The sequence below is a fragment of the Carcharodon carcharias genome, chromosome 13 (genome assembly GCF_017639515.1).
Source record: "Carcharodon carcharias isolate sCarCar2 chromosome 13, sCarCar2.pri, whole genome shotgun sequence".
In the NCBI taxonomy this organism is placed as follows: Eukaryota; Metazoa; Chordata; class Chondrichthyes; order Lamniformes; family Lamnidae; genus Carcharodon; species Carcharodon carcharias.
Genome location: NC_054479.1, coordinates 100337332 through 100362756, shown reverse-complemented (window position 1 = coordinate 100362756; position 25425 = coordinate 100337332). Strand labels below are relative to the sequence as shown.

General features: G+C 40.8%; 1 protein-coding gene across 2 annotated transcripts in view; it reads left to right on the top strand.

Moving 5' to 3' along the window:
• Positions 1–21795, top strand: part of kif21a (kinesin family member 21A) — a 136802-nt gene extending 115007 nt beyond the window's left edge. For both annotated transcript variants that reach the window (XM_041202464.1, XM_041202463.1), the window contains 8 exons: positions 11215–11253; positions 12510–12646; positions 13306–13486; positions 13967–14131; positions 14674–14791; positions 15918–16088; positions 18793–18992; positions 19151–21795. In XM_041202464.1, the coding sequence (XP_041058398.1) occupies positions 11215–11253; positions 12510–12646; positions 13306–13486; positions 13967–14131; positions 14674–14791; positions 15918–16088; positions 18793–18992; positions 19151–19247 (1108 nt within the window). In that variant the 3' untranslated portion in view covers positions 19248–21795. The remainder of the gene's footprint in view (positions 1–11214; positions 11254–12509; positions 12647–13305; positions 13487–13966; positions 14132–14673; positions 14792–15917; positions 16089–18792; positions 18993–19150) is intronic.
• The last annotated feature ends 3630 nt before the right edge of the window (positions 21796–25425 follow it).

The window sequence follows — 25425 nt, the reverse complement described above, 5'->3', positions numbered from 1 at the left end:
AAAGAAATCAGTTGAGAGGTTTAGATATCAAACAATTCATGTGAAGCTTAATTTTACATCTCTGCAAAGTCACACTGTCACCTAAAGGAGCGTTTAGGTGATAGCAATCATAATATGATAAAATTTCATGTTCACTTTGAAGGGGTAAAGTGTGGGTCTAAGGCAAGTGTTTTAAACCAGAATAAAGGTAACTATAGGGGTATGAAAGCAGAGCTAGCTAAAGTGAAATAGGTAACTAGGTTAAAAGGTAGGAAAGTAGAGATGCAGTGACAGACTTTTAAGGAGATATTTGAATAGAAAAAGAGTAACTAAAGCTAGTGTTGGCCCTTTAGAGAGAGAGTCTGGGGGATTGATTATGGAAAACAAGGAAATGGCAGAGGCATTGAACAGGTATTTTGTGCCTGTCTTCACTGTAGGAGACTTAGAAAACTTCCCAAAGCTGCATGAAAACCAAAAGGGAAGGAACGAAAGCAAACACCATCACTAGGGAAAAGCTGCTGGGAAAACTATTCAACATAAAGGCTGATAAGCGCTCAGGACCAGATGGCCAGGGTCTTAAAAGAAGTGGCTGCTGACATGTTAGCATAGATAAAGGATTGTTTAGCTAACAGAAAGTACAGAGTAGGGATAAATGGGTCATTTTTGGGTTGGCAAGCTGTAACTCGTGGAGTGCCACAGGGATGAGTTCAGGGACTTCAACTATTTACAATCTACATAATGATTTGGATGAAGGGACTTGATGTATGGTAGCTAAATTTGCCGATGACACCAAGATAAGTAGGAAAGTAAGTTGTCAACAGGAGCGGGACAGATGCAAAGGGATTTAAACAGGTTAACTGAATGGGAAAAAAATTAGCAGATGGAGTATGATGTGGGAAAATGTAAACTTTTCAACTTTGGGAGGAAGAATAGAAAAGCAGTGTACTATTTAAATGGAGAGAGATTGCAGAACTTAGTCATACAGCGGGACCTGGGTGCCCTGGTACATGAATCATAATAAGTTAATATGCACGTACAGCTAGTGACTAGGAAGGCAAATGGAATGTTGACATTTATTGTAAGGGTAGGGAATGTAAAAGTAGGGAAGTTTTACTGCAGCTGTACAGGATCTTGATGAGATCACACCTGGAATACTGTGTACAGTTTTGGTCTCCTTGTTTGAAAAAAGATATAATTGCGTTAGAAGTAGTAGCAGAAAAGGTACACGCAACTCATTCCTGGGACGAAGGGCTGATCCTATGAAGAAAGGTTGAAGAGATTAGGCCTATACTCTGAAGTTTAGAAGAATGCGAGATGATCTTATTGAAACATATATAAGATCTTGAGGGGACTTGATAGGGTAGATACTGGTTGGATGTTTCCACTTGTGGGGGAGACTAGAACTAAGGAACATAGTTTAAATATAAGAGATCTCCCTTTTAAGACGAGCTGAGGAGAAAATTTTTCTCTTAAGGTTGTTGGTCTGTGGAATTCTCTTCCCCAGAGAGCAGTGTAGGTTGGGTCATTAAATTTATTCGAGGTAGAGTTAGACAGATTTTTAATGGACAAGGGATTCTGGCGTTATGCGGAGCAGACCAGAAAATGGAATTGAGACCACAATCCGATCAGCCATTATCTTAATAAATGGTGGAGCAGGTTTGAAGGGCCAAATGGCTTGCTCTAGCTCCTAAGTCATATGTTTCTATGTTCCTAAGACTGCTAAGGCCTCATGGAGGCACAGATTTCATTTGCTGTAAATAGAAATAATTGATTTTTAACTAATTAAAAATATGGCATCCATTGAATGTTTTGCCATTTTTTTTTTTTGCAGTACAAGCGTGATCATCTTTTCATTGTTGCCAAGTCTAGTCTGATTTGTACCTTTCCCTGCCAAAGTTTGCAGTTCAAGTTTGTACCTCACTCAGGTTTGCTCCAGACAGTTAATCTCCCTTATTTGTACTTTGTCCCATTAGTCTTACCTATTGCAACAATGAAAACATTACTATGAATGTTAACTGTCGTTGATGTGAACTGAGGGCTGGGAAATTAAAACCATATTATGAAATTCATAAATTCTTGTGTGACTGTGAATTTCACAAGACTATATCAATCATAATCAGTAGAAACATAGTGAGCTAACGTGTATAAAATGGACATTTAAATATGCATTGAGTCACTACTTTGACCATGTATTTGCAAAATGTTGACCTGACATAATATCAAAGTAGCTTTTTATTTAAAAAAAATGCAAGCTGACAGGAAAAACAAGCCTAAGCAGCCAATTAATGCAGAATTGTACATTCGGGCACAAATATATTGCCCTTATTTAACTGTTGAGTCCTCATTATTTAGTATTTTGCAGTTAATTCTTGATATGATGGACAACGTCATAAACCTCTGATTCATCACCCAAAATAACCTGGTATTGTTCAAGATTCTAGTAATCTAATCCTTCTCTTCAGAAGGGAGTGCAAAGCTTTGCTTTGCTTCATTGAAGACATTGTCCAAATCCCAAACTCAATGTTTAAATTCATATTTCTCCACATACTTTTTTGCCCAATCCAACACAAAAGCTAGTTCCCACAGGCAAGGCAGTGCTTTCTATGAATTGAAACGTGACTTTGAAAAATAACCTGAAGGCACACCATGGGCAGCCTATTGATGTATTTCCAGTCTCTGAATTGGAAGTAGGATATCTACTACATATCCACATCACTCTAGATTATGATTATAACCAGACTCTCATAATATTCTGTCCACAAAAAGCAGGACAAATCCAACCCAGCCAATTACTGCCCCATCAGTCTACTCTCAATCATCAGCAAAGTAATGGAAGGTGTCGTCGACACTGCCATCAAGCGGCACTTACTCAGCAATAAACCTGCTCATTGATGCTCAATTTGAGTTCAGCCAGGGCCACTCAGCTACTGATCTCATTACAGCCTTGGTCAAAACATGGACAAAAGAGGTGAGTTGAGAGTGAGTGCCCTTGACAACAAGGCACCATTTGACAGAGTATGGCAACAAGGAACCCTAGCAAAACTGGAATCAATGGGGGAAAACTTTCCACTGGTTGGAGTCTTACCTAGCACAAAGGAAGATAGTTGTGGTTGTTGGAAGTCAATCATCTCAGTCCCAGGACATACTGCAGGAGTTCCTCAGGCCCAGCCATCTTCAGCTGCTTCATCAATGATCCTCCTTCCATTATAAGGTCAGAACAGAGGATGTTTACATATGATTGGACAATTCACAGCTCCTCAGGCACTGAAATAGTCCATGCCCATATGCATCAAGACCTGGACAACATTGAGGCTTGGGCTGATAAGTGGTAAGGAACATTTGTGCCAGACAATGCCCATTTCCAATGAGAGAGAATCCATATGTTTTCCCTTACCATCACTGAATCCCCCTCTATCAACATCCTGGGGGTTACCATTGACCAGAAATTGAACTGGACTAGCCATATAAATACTGTGGCTACAAGAGCAGGTCAAAGGCTGGGAATTTTGTTGTGAGTAACTCACTTCCTGACTCCCCAAAGCTTGTCCGCAATCTACAAAGCACAGGTCAGGAATGTGATGGAATACTCTCCACTTGCCTGGATAAGTATAGCTCCAGCAACACTCAAGAAGCTTGACCCAATCCAGGATAAAGCAGCCCACTTGATTGGCACCTCATCCACAAACATTCACTCCTTCAGCAGTGTACAGGATGCATTGCAGCAACTCACCAAGGCTCCTTAGACAGCACCTTCCAAACCTGTGACTTCTACCACCAAGAGCAACAGATGCATGGGAACACTATCACCAGGAAGTTCCCCTCCAAGTCACATACCATCCTGACTCAGAAATATATGGCCATTTGTTCACTGTTGCTGGGTCAAGATCCTGGAACTCCCTTCTTAATGACACTGTGGGTATACCTGTGCCACATGGATTGCAACAGTTCAAGAAGGTGGCTCAGTGCTACCTTCTCGAGGGCAATTAGGGAGGAACAATAAATGCTGAACTAGCCAGCAATGCCCACATTCTGTAAATGAATGAAAAAAAGCAGTTACCTAACAGGTTTAAATACAGGAGCAAATAACCAGTTGTTGTTTATAGTTTGTTCAAATAGGGTAGCACCTTCTTGAAGCTGCTCTTAGTGGTTCCAAATAAACTTGGCCTTTGTTTAGTGCTCTTTGTGGATATTTCTTTCTAAAAAAGAAAAGAATAGACCAAAAAAGCTGGTATTATGTAGGTATACCTACTGTTAGGAGCTGAAGAGAGTTTTAAGTAAGTATGTTAGGAATAAGCTATTGCTTTAAATTTAAGTTAAAGTTGAATTTATTTGTGGGTTAAAAGGGTGAAACCTAGGTCTAGTTTCACTTGGAGTTTTCTCTGAGTTGGAGTCAGCAAGTCTGAAGCCTGTTTGTGTACCAGCATTTTAATGAGGTTTTACGACCCTTGAAGTGGTGTAGGGAAGTTAAAACAAAGTAGGAAAAAAAATTGTGCTGTTGCTGAGCAATAGGGGGACCACAGAAATACGGGGACAAACAGAAAAACAGTTTTAGTGCAGTTGGAAACAGATGTCAGAAGAAGTTGAACACAGGAGAGAGAACTGCAGGAAGCAAGTTCCAAAGAAAAAGAAGGAAGCCCCAAAACCAGGGAGTGGTACAGGAAAAGGTCCCAAGAGGACTGTTAAGTCAAAGGACAAGGACTGGAATCTGGAACAGATCCTGTTCAGTGAAGTTAAAGTAAAGAGCAGAGGAAAGGGCACCAAATTAAAGAGAAAAGGCTGTGGGAAGCAGAATCAAGGCAAAGTGGGCTTGCAAGAAGCCAGAAGATGGAGGAGACAGCCATAGTTGGGTGACTCCTTACTTTGGGCCTGTGAAGCAGTGGTGTCGTGCTTGGCACAGTCGAATACCTGAGCGTCTGTGTGTGTGTGTGTAGGGTGAAGCCTGAATGCATGTAGAGATCCAGAGGAGGAGAACATTGGAAGGAGAGTTCAAACCCTTCGAGGTGGATCCTTGCTGAAGACGTCCAAGTGAAAGCGTCGTTTAGGAGAGGATTCCAAGGCAAGTACTTCAAGTGTTGAGATTGGAAACCCCTGGGAGAAATTCTGAGTTCAGTGAGACCGGTTGGTTCACGGTGTGTCAAGCGTCTGGGGGAGTTGATGAGAAATTCATAGCATCTGCTTTGGGTGGCATCTGTCACTTGGTTTCAGAATGTGGTGTGTCTGACCACAGGTCACCTGTTGGTTTTCATGGACTGTATACATGTTGTGAACATTAGAGTATAAGATGGATTTTGTAATGTATTATCCTTAAGAATCTGTATATATCTGGAAAGGTATAGTTGTGGGTGAAGGGGGTAGTGTAATATGGTTCATCCTTTCTTGTTTAATTTTATTATTTTGTTTAAAAATTCATCAGCAGCCTCTGTGTTTTACCTGAATGGTGAGTAGCAAGCTCCATAGTATGCGCACAAAATGCTGTGTGATAAGTGCTGTTTATGCAGGGGCTATCACAATTAGATTTTGTTGTCAATTAGTAATCTCGTAACATGTTAATCATTTCCAAATTGGATGTCTCTTGTGATTTATTTTTCTAGACACATCAAAAATATGCTTTTAGGTACTTTGTGCAAATCTCAAAAGAATCTAATCTAGACACCAACATGCAGAAACCATTTCAAGGGTAGCGTCTTGATTAAATCAACCTAATTTTTAACCTACGAATTGCAGTACAGAGAGCCCCTAAATAATGTGCAAAACTGCTCAGTTTTTGATGAGCAAATTACAGCCGAGCAATCCAGGGGTTACCATTTTGTATTTTGTTTTCAAAATATCCCAAAAATGAAATAAAAATTAATTCAGTATTGACTTTTAAACTTCCAACAATCACACATAATCCTTCAATGTAAATGCAGTTATTATTGCAATAGAATGCACTGGCATTTCAAGTCTGCCAGAAAAACAAAGGCCCAAAGAGTTAAAGGTACAAAATAAATATTGTTTCTGTATGAATGCAAGGCTTCCTACAGCATCATGTCCTTATGGAATTCCCTGTGCAGTCACTGGTTATGTAACTAAATGCAGCAGCTGGTTTGCATGCAAAGTCCTACAAACGACTAATGAATGAATGACCAGATAATCATCGTTTGCGGGTGGTTCAGGGAGGATTGCAGCCACAATATTATAGAATTCCTTGCTTCTCTTCAAATATTGGCCCTTGGGATCTTTTACATCCAGGCAGATTGGCCTTCTATTTCAAACGTCCAGAAGACAAAACCTCTAAATGTAACACCACCTCAGTGTTGTAATAATATGTTTCTAAGTGTGTGAAACATAAAAGCCTCCTTCCACTCTGTTTGAATTTTAGGGAGGTGGGGGTGGGTGGTGAGCTGAATATGATCCAGGCACGTTATGGTAGCTACACATGATCTGGCAAGATAAAACCATACCGAGCAAAACTATTTTGCATAGAGATTCAGAACAAAGCTAACAGCTTGAAACTGGGCATCAGTAGCATTGTATTCTACTACAATTTGTAACATCGTGGGCAGGATTTTTTGCTTGGCATGCAGGTGTGTGTCCGAGTGTGAAATAGTGCACGATGACATCGGACGAGCAGCCCAATGTCATCGTGCACCTGCGTGATATTTTGGTCGGCGGGTGTGCTCATGAGTCGGCAGCGCACCCACTGACAAAGAAGCCTATTAAGGCCACTAATGTATTAATTAACCTGGATTTTTCGCTGCCTTTTTTCGCTACAGTTGGCAGGTGGGCGAATCGGCCAGGCGGCCTTTGGATTTTTGAGGAAACCTCATCCAAGGGCGGGGACGAGGTTTCCATATTAATTTTTTTTTTTTAAATGTTTGGGCAGAATTTTAATTTTAAAATCTTTATTTGATGGTTTTAAATTCTTCAACTCCGTGAGGCAGCCCTCTGCCTTCAGGGAACTTTCACTGATTGCGCGTGTTCCCTTGCCCGCGCTGACTGCAGAGCTCGCCCTCCTCCCAGCCTCACCTTGGCAGCGCTGAGCATTTCAGCATGCCTTTCACACTGCCTAGCTGTTGATTGGCCATCCAGCGTGAAATTGCAGTCAGGGGCTGACCACGGGCGGCAGGCCATTTCCCGGCAGCTCCTGGGCTCACTCACTGCGCCCGCCCAACAACCTCAAAATTCTGCCCCGTGGTCTGGCATATCCCTCATTCCACCATTAGCATTAAGCAAGGGGATCAATCCTAATCCAATGAGGAGGGCAGAAGAGCATGCCAGTAGCTGCACTAAGCATACCTAGATAATGAAGTCCCAACCTGGTGAAGCGACAGCACAGGTCTATATGCAGTCAAAACAGAGGAAGCAGCATGCTATTGACAGAGCTGAGTGATCCCACAGTCAACAGATCAGATTAAAGCTCTGCGGTCCTGCCACATCCAGTCGTGGATGATGGTAGACAATTAAACAACCAGGAGAGAATGAGAGACAATTATGCCAGTTTTCCTTTGAACCCTCTGTGTGCCAGGAACCCACCCCTTCCTCCCATGCACCCCAGCCAGTGCCATGAAAGCAATTTTGCCAAAGTTCCAGACCTTGGCCAAGAACATGGCCTTACTTCTGTGATGGCAGAGGTCAGCCCCTTGGCAAGGGAACGCACACAATCAATGAAAGCTCCCTGAAGGCAGAGGGCTGCCTCACGGAGTTGAGGAATTTAAAACCAGCAAATAAAGATTTTAACATTAAAATTCTGCCCAAACATTTAAAAAAAAAATTAATATGGAAACCTCGTCCCCATCCTTGAATGAGGTTTCCTCAAAAATCCAAAGGCCGTCTGGCCGATTTGCCTGCCTGCCAACCATAACGAAAAAAGGCAGCGAAAAATCCAGGTTACTTAATACATTAGTGGTCTTAATATGTTTCTTAGGCGTCAGCGGGTGCGCTGCCGACTCATGACATTGGTATGACATTGTAGGATATGAGCAAAAAGAGGAGTGCTGCAAGCTTGAAAATTGTTGTCTGAGGAGATGGAAAAACACCCTTCGGGGTGCTCTGAGACCCCATGGGCTCTCTTCTATAGAGGCTGCTGACGCACACCCAGCCTTTGGGAGGGCAACACAAGTAGACTCACAAAATGAGGCAGGAGAGCTGCTTAGAAAAAAACCACCTGCATTGTTTATCTTCCAAAACTGGGCCTGCATTACTGTGCATGAAGGCCCAATAGTGAGTTCCAAGAGGAGACCATGGAAGTTCAATACAATGGCTGCTGCGAGATTGCTCAGCGAATTAGACACTCAGCCAGCTGATCCCAACAGAGTGCAAGTCTTGCAAAGTGCTCCTTTACAACCTTTGATATTCACAACTGAAGGTCATATTTTGATATGACTTAGAAGATGGCATCCTTTATGTATAGAACAGAGATCGATTGAGAAAATTGGATGCTGCATACCATAAATTTCTTCAAAGGACAGTCACATGCCAATCAATGTTTATTAATTGGCTAAAAAATCTCTGAAAGTTGGTCTTGCTCCAGATTGGCTCAAAATTGCCTTGGCCATCATCCCTAGTTAGAAAAAATTGGCATTTCATTATCTTTTTCGACTGAAGTTGTATATTTTAATTTTCAGAATAGTTTAAATGACCATTTATCCCCCATCTGTATGCATGTAAAATCTCAGAGCTACTAAGTTATTGTGCCAGTCACTGACTATGAGGTAAGTTGTGCAAGTTCTGAAAATATAGCAGTTGTCCAGATTGATGTATGAACATGCTTGATTACAGAATGACAAGTGTTGACCTTAGACCACAGATTCTTTGCATGATTTCCATCTTGCTCAGAGTTGACAATAGCAGACTTCAGTTGCTAGGAATTTTCTAATGGAGAACTTATTCAAAGCCATTGCTTTGCCATTGGTAAAGGAAGATGGTTGTGGTTGTTGGAGGTCAATCATCTCAGTTCCAGGACATCACTGCAGGAGTTCCTCAGGGTAGTGTCCTATGCCCAACCATCTTCAGCTGCTTCATCAACGACCTTCCTTCCATCATAAAGTCAGAAGTGGGAATGTTCGCTATGATTGCACAATGTTCAGCATCATTAGCGACTCCTCAGAAACTGAAGCAGTCCATGTCCAAAGACAGCAAGACCTGGACAGTATCCAGGCTTGGGCTGACAGTGGCAAATAACGTTCACACCACACAAGTGCCAGGTAATGACCATCTCCAACAAGAAAGAATCTAACCATCGCTTCTTGATATTCAATGGCATTACAATCACTGAATTTGCCCCCTGTCAATATCCTGGGGGTTACCATTGACCAGAAACTGAACTGGACAAATATCTGGACAAGAGCAGGTCAGAGGTTAGGAATCCTGCAGCAAGTAACTCCTCTCCTGACTCCCCAAAGTCTGTCCACCATCTACAAGGCATAAGTCAGGAATGTGATGGAATACTCTCCACTTGCCTGGGTGAGTACAACACTCAGGAAGCTAAACACCATCCAGGACAAAGCAGCCCACTTGATTGGCACCCCATCCACAAGCATTCACTCCCTCCACTGATGCACAATGGCAACAGTGTGTACCAGCTACAAGATGCATTGCAGGAACTCGCCAAGGCTCCTTAGACAGCACCTTCCAAACCCACCACCACTACCATCTAGAAGTACAAGGGCAGCAGACCTATGGGAACACCACCGCCTGCAAGTTCCCCTCCAAGCCATTCATGAACCTGACTTGGAAACATATTGCCATTCTTTCACTGTCACTGGGTCAAAATCCTGGAATTCCCTCCCTAACAGCACTGTGGGTGTACCTACACCACATGGACTGCAGCAGTTCAAGAAGGCAGCTCACCACCACCTCCTCAAGGGCAATTAGGGACAGGTAATAAGTACTGGCCTCACCAGTGGCGCTCACATCTTCTAAACGCATTTAAAAAATGAATTTTCCCAATAATACCTCACCAACTCCATAGCATTCCAAACAATCGCCGCTTTCGAATTGCTGAGACATCTATCCTTGTTGCAGTTTCCTGTTCTGACATTTAACAATAAGTGAAACAAAATGATTTTGAGCTGCCGCTTACAGGGAACTATAGATAGTGGACTGGAAGAAGAAGAAAAGAAGTGCAGTTTTGGATCAAGATATCTGTAGTGGATAAGTAACATCAAAATAGTCTAACTTTGCTGAGGAAGATGAATTTTCAAGTTGGCAATCCTGAGTACATGGTGTTCTTTAACCGACTTAATGTAGTATGCGGCTAAAGGTTTAGCACAATCCATGTATTCAACTTCCGTGTTTCTACTTCCTTGTTAACTATTCATGCTGGGGGCATTTTAGGAGTGAAGAATGTTCCACTGTCTTGGTGTCTCCTTTTCCCTCCACATGCCTTGGTTTATGCTTCAGGACAAAAGAAAATTTTGGGAACTTAAAAAAACAAAGAGAAAAATGCATGTATTGAATCCGTTATGCAACTTTCATGTCTGTTCTGCAGCCAGGTCCTTGAAGTCTTCAGTGATTGTCCTAGAGATCAACTTAGAGTGCTATCAGTATTTGGGATATTTAGTATTCCAAATTGTCAGTGGGTTAATTAATATTTGCATGCAAAACTGATTACTATTTGCCACAGCAGATCAGATTAGACATCATGGGGCCAAAAGATCTATTAAATTGCTATTTGTGTTGTTAAATGTTCTTTTGAATATTAATGGAACACCTATTGGCTTACTTTTTCAATTCAGTTGCAAGGCTGCAAAGGCTGGAGTGCCGTTCCCAAATAATCCCCAATATCTAAGTGCAATTGTCAGCATTCATATAAAAAAATTGAAAAATGTAACTAACTATTGCACTGCTTAAACAAACTATGTCTAACTCAATGTTTAATTGCTTTTTGTACCTTTGCAAATGTTCAATGAAGATATCAGTTCTCAGTGAGACAACTCTAAGAAGACCACTTTGCTGCTCCAAATATTTTTTGTATGTGTCTTTCCTTCATTTTTCCCTCTTTTCCTTTGCCTCCCCCTAATTTCTTCTTCTCACTTCCTTAGATCTATAAGTATTTGACTCTGTGCCAGTTAACAAAGTGAAATAAATGTATTAGTAAAAGATACATAGGTTTTTCTAAAATAGCTTTTTTTATAGTAAATTTAAGTACTAAAGCTACAAACCCAACTGATACTTTTTAGTTATTGTGCACAATTTAATCGGATAATTTCCTCTTCTGTGTCTCTTCACAATTCCGTCACTCTTTTATTGTAGGTCAGATGAAAGTGACTCCTCTCTTTCGGAGGTACAAAGGTACACTATATAACTTGTTGCTCACAATTCGGCAGATACTACTCTAGTGTTCATTGCTTCTAATATTTCCTGCATGTTAATGGTGCCCTCAATTGCCACTTTTTGGACTAATTGTAATGTACTGAAATGTTTATGGGAGTTCTTGGAAGGGTGGTGTTTTTGTTTCAGGAGATAAACAGTTGGTGATATTGCTTGTTTTATTTGGATGATTACCCTGCTTTTGGTGTTGCTTGTTAAATTTACTTTTGCTTTGTGCATTGAATTGTTTTTGGAAAGCTTTGGTGGCTGAAGAATAACCCTAACCTTTCCCATTTTGTAGGTGTGAAGCTTTTCCTCTGTTAATAAAAGAAGTCTAAGTCTAATACCCTGACCTCATAAATTGCAGTGCATGTTTTTAATGATGAATTTAGATACCTGAAAAGAAAAACATGTTGGCTGCTTTCTAAAAAGCACAAGAACTAGTGAAATTAGTGACAAGTTTTTAAGTGTTCAGTTTAAAAGATGCAATTTTTGAGTGTCAAAATGATGTGTTTCTAAGAGTCAACTTGTCTGCACCAAGGAATTTTGGTTCAATTCCTTATCACTGGATATCGCTGTAAAATCATGTCCCATACATAATTTCAAAACATTGTCATGGTGTATTTTGTAAATGACGAGTCAATTTTCAGGCATGCCACTTTTACTTAGTTGTCACTAATCCTATTATAAGAGAATTGACAGCTATTTGCCTGAAGAGTTCTTCCACCCGTTGAATTATATCTCAACATGAACCACAGCCTTCAGGAGAAGAAAAAGGGGGAAAAACTGGAAAGTAAATTGACCTAGATCTTTATCAAGGTGAATGGAGCACTTTATTGCATGTCTGTCAGATTGGTGAAAGGATAGCAAAGAGCTAATGAGAACCAGTCAATCATCCTTATCAAAATTTACCCTCCGAATTCTGACTAACCCATATATGTGAGATACCCCATTTTGGCAGAAAATTGCAAAAACAAAAGGCACTTATTTTGGGCTTCAATAATATATAAATTTACTCACTAGTTGTCATGTTTGCAATGTTGCAGAAAAATAGAACTAATTTCTAAACTTGACCTAAAGGATAATGCAGTGCCGTTCAAGACCATTTTATTTCATCAATTAAAAATAAATGTGAGCAGTGCAATTTTTTCCCTTTGTCTATCCTGTTGATCTGTGACTGTCTAGCAAGATCTTTTGTTGCTATTAGTCAGCCAGTTTTATTACCTTTCTTTTCACAGGGGAATAATTAATCTGTTTCCCAGTTCCAAAGGCAGTAGGAATGCACCCCTTTACTGCAATCATATAGCTGAAGGACACAACAAAGCAGTACTATGTCTGGATGCAACAGATGATCTCCTATTCACTGGAGCAAAAGGTGAGAAAATTTGCTTCAAACTGTAAGAGAAAATAGATTGTATAAAATTCATAGTATTATCTCTATTATTTCCCCCACAAAAAGAAAGTTGGGTGGGTTAAAAATTTGAAAACTAGGGGAATGCCTTCCTAACCTGCCACATCCGTACCTGCCACCATTTTTATGACACTGTGAAGCATGACATGGAAGTGTCCTTCCCTTGGGAGGTGGGACCCTTCATTAACATTTACATCAGGCTCCAAGTTGCACTGTGGGAAGCTGATTTAAATTTAACAGCAGTCAGATGATTTTCCTGGAGCTCGGGGAACCCTGACAATGAAATGGGGACAGGACCTGCCTGATCAAGAAGGAAAGTGCCTTTAAAGCACTCCAGTTATGTTCAGGAGTAGGGATGCTCCTGCAACTCGTGAAGGAAGGCTTCAGATTTTCCTCTGCCAATCATGGCCCCTCTCTCAGCCCTTCCATGGTCAGCAACTTGCCCCACCAAGTCCAAATCTCTCTGATGGCTGGAAACCGTCTCCAACCATCTCCAAACCGTTTAATAATCTTGCAAATAAAGGAGGATGCATGGAACGAAATAGCTATACATGTGTTCCACTCTAGGGTACAAAACAGATGTCAGGCTAACTGCATTATTCCTTTCTGTAAATTTTTAACAGATCGCACTTGTAAAGTATGGAATCTCGTAACTGGGCAAGAGATCATGTCTCTTGGTGGACATCCCAATAACGTGGTGTCTGTCAAATACTGCAGTTATTCCAGTTTGGTATTTTCTGTTTCCACATCTTATATTAAGGTGTGGGATATCCGAGACTCTGCCAAATGCATTCGAACACTGACGTAAGTATCTATCCTGGTAATTCAGGATTTTATTTTAAAACTGACTTGAAGTTCAAAAAATGCTTTTTACTTTCTTGATTAGAATTTAAATTATTTGTAAGTACAATGGTATTCAACATAAACATTTTAGAAAGTAATCATCGATACTAGTTATGTAAAAATTAACTTGCCTATATTGCACATGAGTTGTAGGCCACCTGTACAGGGGATTAATTTTGTAGTTCTGTGTCTGCCTGACATCTTGAACAAATCAACATAAGCTCCAGTAAGTAAGTACACAGCTTGTTCAGTGTCCAGGTATAGCAGTTGACCATGAAAGATCTGGCACCTAATACAAGTGAATATACTTAATTTCATTGAATGTGCAAAGCCTCAATGGGAAATCTCTCAACAATTTGCTCTGTAAAATTTGTGAAGAATGGTAAGATCATAGCTATTAAAGTATAATGCAGCATGAAAAATAAATTTCTTGTCTTTCAGTTCATCTGGCCAGGTATCAATGGGGGATGCTTGTGCGAGCACAAAAAATAGAACGGTTACCATCCCTCCTGGAGAAAATCAAATAAACCAAATTGCACTGAACCCCACTGGAATGTTTCTCTATGCTGCCTCGGGTAACTCTGTGCGGATGTGGGATCTCAAAAGGTATTTTGTCTTCAAGTAAAGAAGCTTGGCTGTGTGGGGATTTAAGTTTGGTTAAGCTATGTTATAATATTTTTGCATAAATTCTGAAAAGCAAAGCTTTGTAATACAGTTTGAATGGAGGAATACATTTTAGCATCTGCATATTCTCCACCAAAGATACTGTCATAGCCATACAATATGCTTAAGTTTGCAGGAGTTTGCTAAGTGAGTGCAAAACAAATTTATGAACAAGTCAAATTTTGCCGCACCCCCTCCTCAATCCTTAGCTCAAGTAAGCATTCATGAGCTGATGCAGATCAATAAGAAATCTCAATCTACACAATAAAACACTTAAATTCTAATCATCAAATTCATATTTTTTTTTATTTTTCTACGAGAAAAATAGTAATTTTAATATAACATAAAAAAACCTCCAATTTCGATATTCAAGGAATAGTGTCATGATCAATTTGTTTGTCAGCGTGAAGCATATCTGAATACTTTTTTTATAAATCAATGTATATACATTAACAATAATGAGATGACCATTTTCCATTTTCAAGGTTTCAATCCACTGGAAAGCTGACTGGTCATTTAGGACCAGTTATGTGCCTTACTGTTGATCAAACTGCAAATGGACAAGATCTCATTATTACTGGGTCCAAAGATCACTACATAAAGGTAATATTTTTGTAGTGCAAAATAAAATATTTACAGCTAAATTTACATGAATTTATTGCAATTCTCTTTTAAATGAACTTTGTCTTGCAAGATGGTTTGAATTTAATACTGGACAATATTAAGTATTTTATAAAATTTATAACAACATTGAAATGTAAATTAAATATGCTTTTTAAGGCCCAATAAGAATTATATACATTATACCTAAGATGTTTCTTGAGTATACTGAACTCCTGTTTTTAGGTTCAACTCATTAAGAACATCCAGCATCTTAAAAATTAAAACCCAGCAGTATTTTTTATACTAATATACTGTTAGAGATATTGGTTGCAATACTTTTGAGTCTTAACAGTTCCTCATTGTGCATGGGGAAAAGAAGTAATAAGCCATTTTGGATCACTTTTCCATACCCCTCTATGGCAGATTGTACAGTGTGATTTTCAGGGATTTGTAACTGTATGATCATCAACTCAGTCAGGGCATCTCAGAGGGTATCCTAGAAGGAGAATAGTGAAGTAGTGGAAAAATTTGCCTATCAGTTAACAGCCTGATAGGTTGCAACATAAATGTTGCTTCCATGACGGTACTCATCCTTGTATCGGCTGAATGATTGGTTAGATCTAATCGTTGAGAATGCTCCCACGACCTGTATGATGAGGTAGGGTAGGGGACGTCATCCACATTCACTGCATATCAGTAACCCACCAGATGTCAAGCAAGAACTCGGATATAATTTTAGTCTCCACTCATCAGGACTATCTCAAGAGGGGTTTGATCACCAAACATTCTGACTCGGGCAAATGCTGCAACTGAAGGCTCACTTCCGAGAAGAGGTGAAAGGAGGGGAAGCATAAGAAAAAATGCCAAAAATAGAGGCTGTGATATACATTTATTAACTTTTGTACAATCTACTTATTTCTCAAATTGTATTGGTCTTAAATTCAGCCATTTCAATCCTGAATCTCCTCTTCTACCCTCTCCCAAAACTATTAAAATTTGACTATTGAGTTATTAACTTAATCCGTAGTTTTTAATCCTCCATAACCTTGTGAAGATGTAACAAAAAAGCAAATGTTACAGCCTAAGTGTACATAAATCTGTTGTCCTTTTACCTCTTTGTATTTAGATGTTTGATGTGACAGAAGGTGCTATAGGGACTGTGAGCCCTACCTACAATTTTGAGCCACCACATTATGATGGCATTGAATCACTCACAATCCTGGGTGACAGCCTGTTTAGTGGATCCAGAGATAATGGGATAAAGAAATGGGACATGGTGCAGCAAGAACTACTCCAGGTATGAATACATGGCAATAAGCTGATGTATAATGCATGACGGTTAGTGAAACTCACCAAAAGGAGAAAAATTTCAATTCTTTTATCCCACCTCTCATCTCAAAACTATTTGTGGTCTCCCCTCTCTTACCATGACCCTCAAAAGACTTATCTCTTCTATACTATCACTTCATATTCCTTGGTTATCTACTAAGTTAGCTTCTGATTAATTAATTACCCCTCAATGATGTAATGCATAGAATCATACAGCACAGGAGAAGGATATTCAAGTAATCGTCCCTGTGCTGACTCTTTAAAAGAGCAATTCATTTGGTCTAACTCCCCTGCTGATTATGCATGGTCCTGCAAATGTTTCCTTTTCAATATGCTTACCAACATTGTCAGTCAGGTACTGCCTTTTCCAAGCTGCAGTAATCGCCCTTCTATTTTAAAAACCTTATCTTTTATTACTCTGCACTCCCCAACTACCATCAAATCCTGAAACCCTTTCCCTCAAGCTTCTGAAACACGAAGCATAGTCAGCTTCCTAATGTTTTGGTCATACCCAGCTTTTTCTCCAACCACTGCCATGTTACCTTTAGGCCTATATGAGGTAAGCTGTAGATGAAGCAGAATTTTCTGCAGTTTAACACTTGAGATCATGATGTTTGGTCCTTGCCAGAAACTCCAGTACTTCAACCCTTATTCCATCTCCCTTCCTAGACTCCTGTTCAACCACAACTTGCTGGTTCAAAACCTTGCTGGACCTTGAGCTTAGTTTCAAACCCAATACCTAGTCAATGCAAGAAAACACACATCCCATCTGCAAAATTTCATCACCAAACTTTCACCCTTACTTCTGCTAAATCCATATTCATGCCTTTGTCATCTGCAAACTCTGCTTTTTTGGTGCCTCCTTTGCTGGAGAAGAGCACTATCATAAAAAAATGACTCCTTCAGATTTCACACCCCACATTCTCACCCAAAATCCTATTCATCTGTCACTCCTATTCTTGCCAACTTTCATTAACCCACCATCCCTTCATCCATAAACTTCAAAAACCTTGTTCTTTGAAAATTCTGTGATGATTTCATTCTTCTTTGCCTCTGCAATCTCTTTTAGTCCATTCCCTGCTTGCATCCCCATTGTCCTTACTCTGAAGTAGTGTTTTCCTTATTTTTGTGCTCTGGAGAGTCTTCAACCATTTTAATCAAACATTACAGAACTTAAGGCACTGGTATGCCTTGATGCATCTTTCACTACTTGCAAAAAGCTGCTTCAGCTGTACTTTAGGTCACCTCTTCTAAAGCCCCTCCTACTCCTGCTTGGGTCTGACTCTAAACAACGAAGCACATTGTCATATTTCACATTATCTAAATGCAAGTTGTTGAACCTTGTTTGAGATTCTCTACAATTCCATGAAAATGCCTCCTGGCAGCTGAGCTGAGGGTGTCCATTAATTTAATGAGGATTGGTTGTCCATTAATAGGTGCAGGGCTTATGTCCAAGAATATTTGGGGGTTGGTATAAAGATACTGGGGACTTCGTCATTATGATGTTCAAAATGGGACTTGATTTCTTGTTTCATTTTGGTTTAACTTTCTGAAAGCATTGCTACTTTGAAATATTCAAGAAGTGTTAAATCTCTATATGGTTAACCTGCATTGTTCAGATACTATTGTTTTTAATACTTACCTAACAGTTTACACAGGAATAGTAATTTTAAGAACAGTATATTTTTCAAAACTGAGAATCTTTTACAACTTTTTGGGCATTTTTTGTTTTGGAATTGATCCACTATATATTTAAATTGAAAATTCTTCATGTTTGAACAAGCACAGGTAACTTCTCTCAATTTGTAGATCTGTTTATTTGTCACTTTAATTTACAAAAGGAGATCTTGGATATTTGTATAATTTGTTTATTTAAAAGCAATGCAACATTTCATATCAAGCACAAACATTTGCCACACAGTATACACATCACAGCTTACACTAATATAGTGCATTTAAGAGAGCAATGCCTCAAGAACTGAATAAGGGAGGTGGGAAACGGATTCATATACCAAAGGTGGGGAAAGTCAAATTAAAGTAGAGATGTGTAGAATACACTGTTCCAGAAAGCAAGGTTACATTATTTAAAGGCTATCACTGGCAGTGGATGAGTGGAGGGAGGAAATGCAGGTTAGAAATTGGGTGGGAGTTGAAGAGGAAGGAGAATTAAGACTTTCTTAAGGAATGTGATGCAAGTTTTGAAAGTAGGACAACAACAGATAGCCATAGACGTGAGCGTTGGGCCTAGGAGAGGTACTTAAATTGTTAAGAGAAGATTGAAACAAGAAAGTGATTACCTCTATATGAAATCAATTTGGAGCTGGGGTGAGATGGGAAAGAGACTGGAATTATTCTGTTTTTGAAATTGGGATTAGTGGAGGCATAAAATGGCTCAGTGCATGCAAGATACTGAGAGAACTGAACAGGTGATCTGAACAATTGGAGCTCCTCACACTTTTGGGCACGATGAGGTTGGAAAGGACAAAGGGTTTGTGATGAGGGGGTGGAGTTTGGATTGCCCTTAACCTTGAGTATCTAAATAGCAGAGAACTATAATGTGAATACTCGCATGCTAAATCCTAGACTGTGATTTGTTGCTTAACTGAAGTCCTTTAAACCTGTATGTGTGAGTTGTTTCAAATTCAAGGTTTTGACATGGTTTTGTTTTCTAGCAAGTTCCAAATGCTCACAAGGACTGGGTGTGTGCTTTGGGGATTTTACCAGGCAGGTCAGTTCTTCTTAGTGGCTGCAGAGGTGGCATCCTTAAACTTTGGAATGTGGACAACTTTTCACCACTTGGAGAAATGAGGGGACATGACAGCCCCATAAATGCCATTTGTACCAACTCTACCCATGTCTTTACTGCATCAGAGTAAGTATAGAACATGGTTTTTGAAATCTTTTCAGTCAATCAGTCTTTACTATTACATATAATTGGTAAACTTTGAGGGAAGCAAAACCTCTTGTGTATAAAATCTTACTTTTTTTTAAAGAAGTGTAAATTTTCAAATTTAAAAAAATTTCTTTCAGTGACCAAACCGTCAGGATTTGGAATGCACGAAGGCCATCAGACGGGCAAATGTTGGAAACTGCAGATGCAAATGATGATATCAGCAGCCAAATATAAATGCAGCAGAAAAGAAACGCTGTCATTGGCAGATAGCACTTTTATGATGGTTGAACGAGCAGTTTTAACTGGACTGAAGGCAAACTGGAAGACATACCATGACTGTAGAGATTTTCATCAGTTCTGAATGTTCAAATTCATACTACTTTTAAACACTCAGCGGAGAAAAAGCAATTCATCCAATTATCAGAAACATAATGCATGATTGTTTTAGTGTTGTGAGAATAGTAATTGTGACAAGCTTTACACTATGCAAAGCTGTTATAATAAGTCTATTCAGTCTGCTGTGGCTTTCAGAACAGCAAGGCTTACACATCAAAAAATACACAAGCGTAGCAAATCATAATCCTATACAGCTAATGGGAATTGAAATGTACTTGGTCTGTGGCATTGCCAGCAATGGTTTGTGCAGGTTTAAATAGATACAGCAAATGTGGCCTAAGTGTTTGTGCTTCTGTACAGTGTATATTGCTGTTGCATTACTTTAAAGACTGGATTTTGCAATGTCTATTTACGCAGCAGTATTCTCGTTCTCTCACTCAAATATTTGTAGCAAAGAATTTGTCTAGAATGTATGTGTTTTATGTTCCCATTTGTAACATTACCATACTGTCCCTCGCTGCTCAAATTAAGCTGAAAATCCTATCTGCCTGCTATTCTTTCAAATAAGAGGAAGTAGCTACTGCAGTTGAGTGGATAAAATGCTGCTATAACAGTGAGAAATAGTGCATGTTTGCATTTAATGACTAACAATTAACTGGACAGTTTCACCTGGAGTGGAAATGCACTGTATATAGTGAGGTTGAAGAGCTGAAACATGTTACATTGCGTCTGGTTGATTTCCAGATGCAGTAGAATGTAGATAACTAAATGGGGATATATTTTATTTAGATTTAGACTTTGAATGATAGTTTGATTTTACTAAGCTTCTGAAATTTTTATATAAGTAAGCCAGATTGTTTTAGGTTTTATTTGATGTTTCTTAAGTTTGCTTGTAAACAAATGGCCAAATAAAGAAATGTGTGCTCAACTTGCAAATATATTGTTTTACAGTGGGTTATAGCATACTGTGAATTAGAAGGAAAGGACATTGCATCTAAGTGCACTAAACCATACCATTTCAAACAACATTTATCTGCGACAATATTTCTCAATTTAGAATGTGAATTGCTTAAGATATGCTACCAGCTTCAGAGATTAAATGAATCATCCACAAATCGGGATACTTTTTGGATGCAAATTTATCCAACAAGCAGAACAAATGGTATCAAATTGCACAAGATGATCTCTGCTTCATAAACAAAATATTGTTTCCACCAATAGCATGTTAGACTATAAAAATATAATCAATTAATGGGTCACTGGGCAAATTCATTGTGTGTGACAGTGAGCATTCAAGCCTGGGTTTGATTTGCTGGGTGAGCTGTGTTGGAATCACAGAGAATGAAAACCAGCTATGTTCATGTGTCGATCATTATCCTGTGGCCTTTACCAAGAATTGACCAGGTGGGAATATTAGATGTAGAGAGGATTTGGATTGGGCTCAACTATGATGCCAAAATCTCTGACCTTCCTCCTGAACAAGAAAAGAGCCACTTGTTCTGTAAACGTATGGTCTCCAGTACATCAACTCACCCCTCGTGGCATCAAATAAATCCTGTGATTTGGCTATAGTACCTTGGTAGATTATTCCAAGCATTTCACTCCCTTACCATAAACTATTTTCTTTATCCATTCCAACTCCACTTTTCATTAATTTCCTATTTGGCCAATTAGTAGTCATTATATATCAAAGTAATGAACCATCTGTGAATGTGTTGAGAAGTGCTGGGCTTACATTTATGTTTTTCCCATTTGTTTCACTTGGTCTTACCCTTTTGGTTTAAAGTGGGCTAGTTTTCTTAAATCCTTGTTTATTTGTACTATTTTAAATATTTTGAAGCCTCCTTAATCTTCTTCCCAGACTTAAATTAGGGCAATATTCAAACCATGCTCGCCTGTGAATAATGGACTAATTTAAGAGCCTTTTCCTCATATGGCATCTTTGAGGCTGTAATGATATGAGTCAGTGCCTTCAGGCAAGGAGAGAGAGGACCAACTTAATAGATTCATATGACATATAGTGACATGGCTTCCAGGAAGGCTATTTGAGCGCCACAATAACATTTTTCCATACCCTGGTTTTTCTAGTGTCATGCCTTGGGAAATAAAGTTCAAAGCTAAGATCCTCCATTCTCTGGAGGGTTGTGCCCCAGAGCTACCCTGAAAGACATGCTGGGGGACCACCCAGAAGTCCCCAGGCAAGGACTGCATGGAAATTGCCTGGGAAGTTCCAACTTGCATTGGGCAATTACCCTGCATGTGGAACTCTCTGAAACACTGATTTAAAGGTACTTTGGATGGTTCCAACTCTCAGAATAGTTACCCAAGAAAAGTTAGAATTAAAACCAATTCTAACTCCTGCGTAACTAAACTACTGTCCCCCCTCCACCCTGACTACCGCTGAATACCCCTCACCTCCCATGACCACCTGACCTCTCTCTCCCCTCCCCCCCCCCCCACACCCCCCACCCAAACTAAACTTTTGTACTTAAAAGAAAGAAGTGAAAGCTGTATGTTTGAAGGGCAGAACAGTACAGTTCCTAGTAAAGTGCAGTTTTAAGTAGTAACTTTAATAGCTTTAATAAAACAAGCTGTTTTCAAGACTCTTATGAGCAAACATAATATCAAAATAAACCATATATCAATGGTTAAACTGAAAGGGAAGATTACAAGTGTAATCTGCATTATCCAAATGAATATCGTCGCTGTATGCTTTATTTGATCAGCCTTAACTAAACAAGAAGCTGAATAACAGGTCCTTTTAAGAATTAGGATTGTCAAAGCCCATATACACTTCTTTTTTCTGTATACGTCCACTCTGTATTCTGCATATCTACTTCTGTTACATTAGAAAATTAATAAATGCATATGTTGACTATAATGCCAACTAACTAAATAATCATACTTGTTGTTCTTTTGTGCATTTCTCTTGAAAGAAAATAGCTCCAGTTATGTAACTTTGTTTATTACATAGAAAATAGCACAGAAGTAGGCCATTCAGCCCATCAAGCCTGCTCTGCCATTCAAACAGATCATGGCTGATCACTCACTCTTCTCAGAATTCTTTGAAAATATTATTTGATAGATATATGTAGTATTAAGCATCTAAAACTTTAACAAAGGTGACTCGCACAACACTTGAATAAACTGAAAGATATTGCAATAGATAGAAAAAGTAATTAAAAGCAAGTTGATTCTGTCACTGCAAAAACATTTAAGTATTGCTGAAAAAATAGACATACTTTCAAAGCTTTTTGTCTTGCTCTCATAGGACAACTGCACAAGATAAACCAACAAAGAAGAGAGCAACAATTTATACTGTATGAGAAGAGAGTGCTGATTGGTTGGCAAGTGGACTTTGATTAGTAGGGGCATTGCCATGGCAAATGCAATAGAATTTTATATTCGGCGTGCGGGGGCAGGCCCAACATGTTGGAACGTAAAACAATGCGCGATGACATCAGGTGTGTGTCCTGACGTCACCACACACCATTGCGATATTTCAGTAGGCAGGCACGCCATTAATTAACGGGCCGGTTAAGGCCCTTGAGGCACCAATTGAATTTGATTTTTGTGCAGCCCTTGCGTCGCACAGGCAGGCGGGTAGGCCACATTTTCAAAAGTGTCATCCATGGGTGTGATAAGGGGTGAGTGGGCTCGCTAATGTGAGTTGTTAGTACTTCAGATTATAACTTACTGCTACTTGCTTGTGTGACTAGGACAACTTCATTTTGCTTCAGAGCTGCTTTGACAGAAATAACAGGCTTCAGTTCAGGACTCCGGAGGAGTTATAACACTTGGGGCCTTCCAGGTATCAGACAACCTTCCCTTACCCTGGGAATGGGGATAGTGGTCTCTACTGGAGGCACTGCCTCTGAGGAGGAAGAGAGGGTCAAAAGGGAGAGGAGGCCAGCTGTCCCTATTCAGCCTCCAGGGGAGCGACCTGTAGGAGCACAGGTGCAGGCACAAGGGGCGCAGGGACAACAGGAAGTCCAAGGCTGAAGGGCTGCAGAAGGTGCCACTAACTTGCTGCCAACGATGCTGCTAGCTCAAAACATCTGAGGTGCAATGCCATAGGAGGCTCTGCCTCTTAAGGGAGACGGTGACCTCCATCTGTCAGATGATTGGCCCTGAGATCAGCTCCAACCGTGTGGGTGGACACCCCAAGCCAGTGGTGCTGAAGGTCACAGTAGCCCTCAACTTCTATGCCTCCGGCTCTTTCCAGGGGTCGGTGGGTGATCTTTGTGGAGTCTCCCAATCAACTGTCCACAGTTGTGTCAAGCTGGTGACAGACGCTCTGTTCAGCAGTGCATTGACTTTTCATTCACTATCTTACAGACAAGGCCAGCCAGGCTGAGCGAGCCAGAGGCTTTGCAGCAATTGCTGGGTTCCCCTGCATCCAGGGTACAATCGACTGCACAAGTGGCTATCAAGGCTCCAGTGGGTCAGCCCAGTGCCTTCGTCAACAGGAAGGGTTTCCACTCCATGAATGTGCAGATAGTGTGTGACCATAGGATGCAGATTCTGCAAGTCTGTGCAAGGTACCCAGGCACTTCCCATGATGTTTACATCCTGAGATGCTCAGGTGCCGGGGCTCTTCAGTGCTCCAGTCCAGCTGGATGGATGGCTGCTGGGTGAAAATGGCTATTCATTCAAAAAGTGGCTCATGGCACCTCTCCACCATCGAAGAACACAGGCTGAGCAGCGGCACAATAGGAGCCATGTCTCCACAAGGGCGGTGATACAGAGAACCATCAGTCTTCTCAAGATGCGCTTCCAATGCCTGGACTGCTCAGGGGGCACACTCCAATACCCTACCAGATCGTGTGTCACTGATAGTGGTTGCATGCTGCACTCCACAATCTGGCACTGGAAAGGGGGGGCTTGCAGTGAAAGAAGAAGATGTTGATGCAGCTGCTCTGGCAGCAGACGATGAGTCCGAGGACGAGCACACTCACGACAACGCTGAGGGGATAAACGCTGACCTGGGCATCCTCCAGGGAGGCAGGGATACCCGGTAGGCTATGATCCAACGGTCCTTCAGCTAGCCTACCAAAGATGAACCACCACCTCATGCCAGGGCTGCAGGCTCCATACTGGATACCTGAGAGGAACACTTGCGTGGTGAACGACATGCACTATGTGCCATTTCAATAAAGCTCAATGACGAACAAGTCACTCGTAACATCATGGGTTACCCTGCACCTGCAGAATTAATGAAGAGCCTTGTTGAAAACAAACATATTTACTGGTGTGGTGCCTAGCATACATAAATTAAATGTAAAGGTGTTCTCCATCACACCTACTTATAAATAACTTAAAAGTGGGGCAAAAAGAATAACACCAGTGATAGGCCCGTGTTGCACCTAAGGTGATTTATGTTTGCGTTTACAGGTGCTATGTCTAGGTGCTCCCCCCTTGCTGGCACCGGCATTGGAGACAGCCTGCTTACTCTTCTGTCCTGTTGGCCTTGATGACCTTGGCAGGGATCCTCTGGCCCATGGAGCCTGTGTTGGCCCCGCCTGGGAGGGAGCAGCCAGTGGCACAGCTGGCATCTCCCCAGTCACTGCAGCCTCATCGGATGCCACGGTCACTGGCAGAGGGGTGGAGGAGTTGCTGCCCTCATCCAGAGTGTCCTGAGGAGCCCACAGAGACAACAAGCAGCTCGTGCACCAACGTCAGGTCACTTTGGGCCTCCCTGCTCACCATTAATGGGTGGTTACCTAGCTGGGATACTGGGTGCCCAATCCATCTCCCACGCTGACCATGACTACCTGAGGTCATTGCCAGTGTGAGGGCTTGCAGATCCGAGCGTATCCCCAGGAATTCCTGATTCAGTTCCTGGAGTAGCCTCTCCATGAAGGTCGCCACTCTCTCCATGGAGGAGTCAGTGCGCTCGGCCATGAGGGTCATTGCATTGCTCATGCTCTGCAAGAACTCCTCCGCAACAGAGACCATGGCACACATTCCCTCATGTATCTCCGCCAGATCCTCCCGCACACCCTGCTGCACTTCCAACTTTTGCTGCCTCAGGGACGACTCTGGAGGCTCATCATCAGTCACTAACTGAGCATGT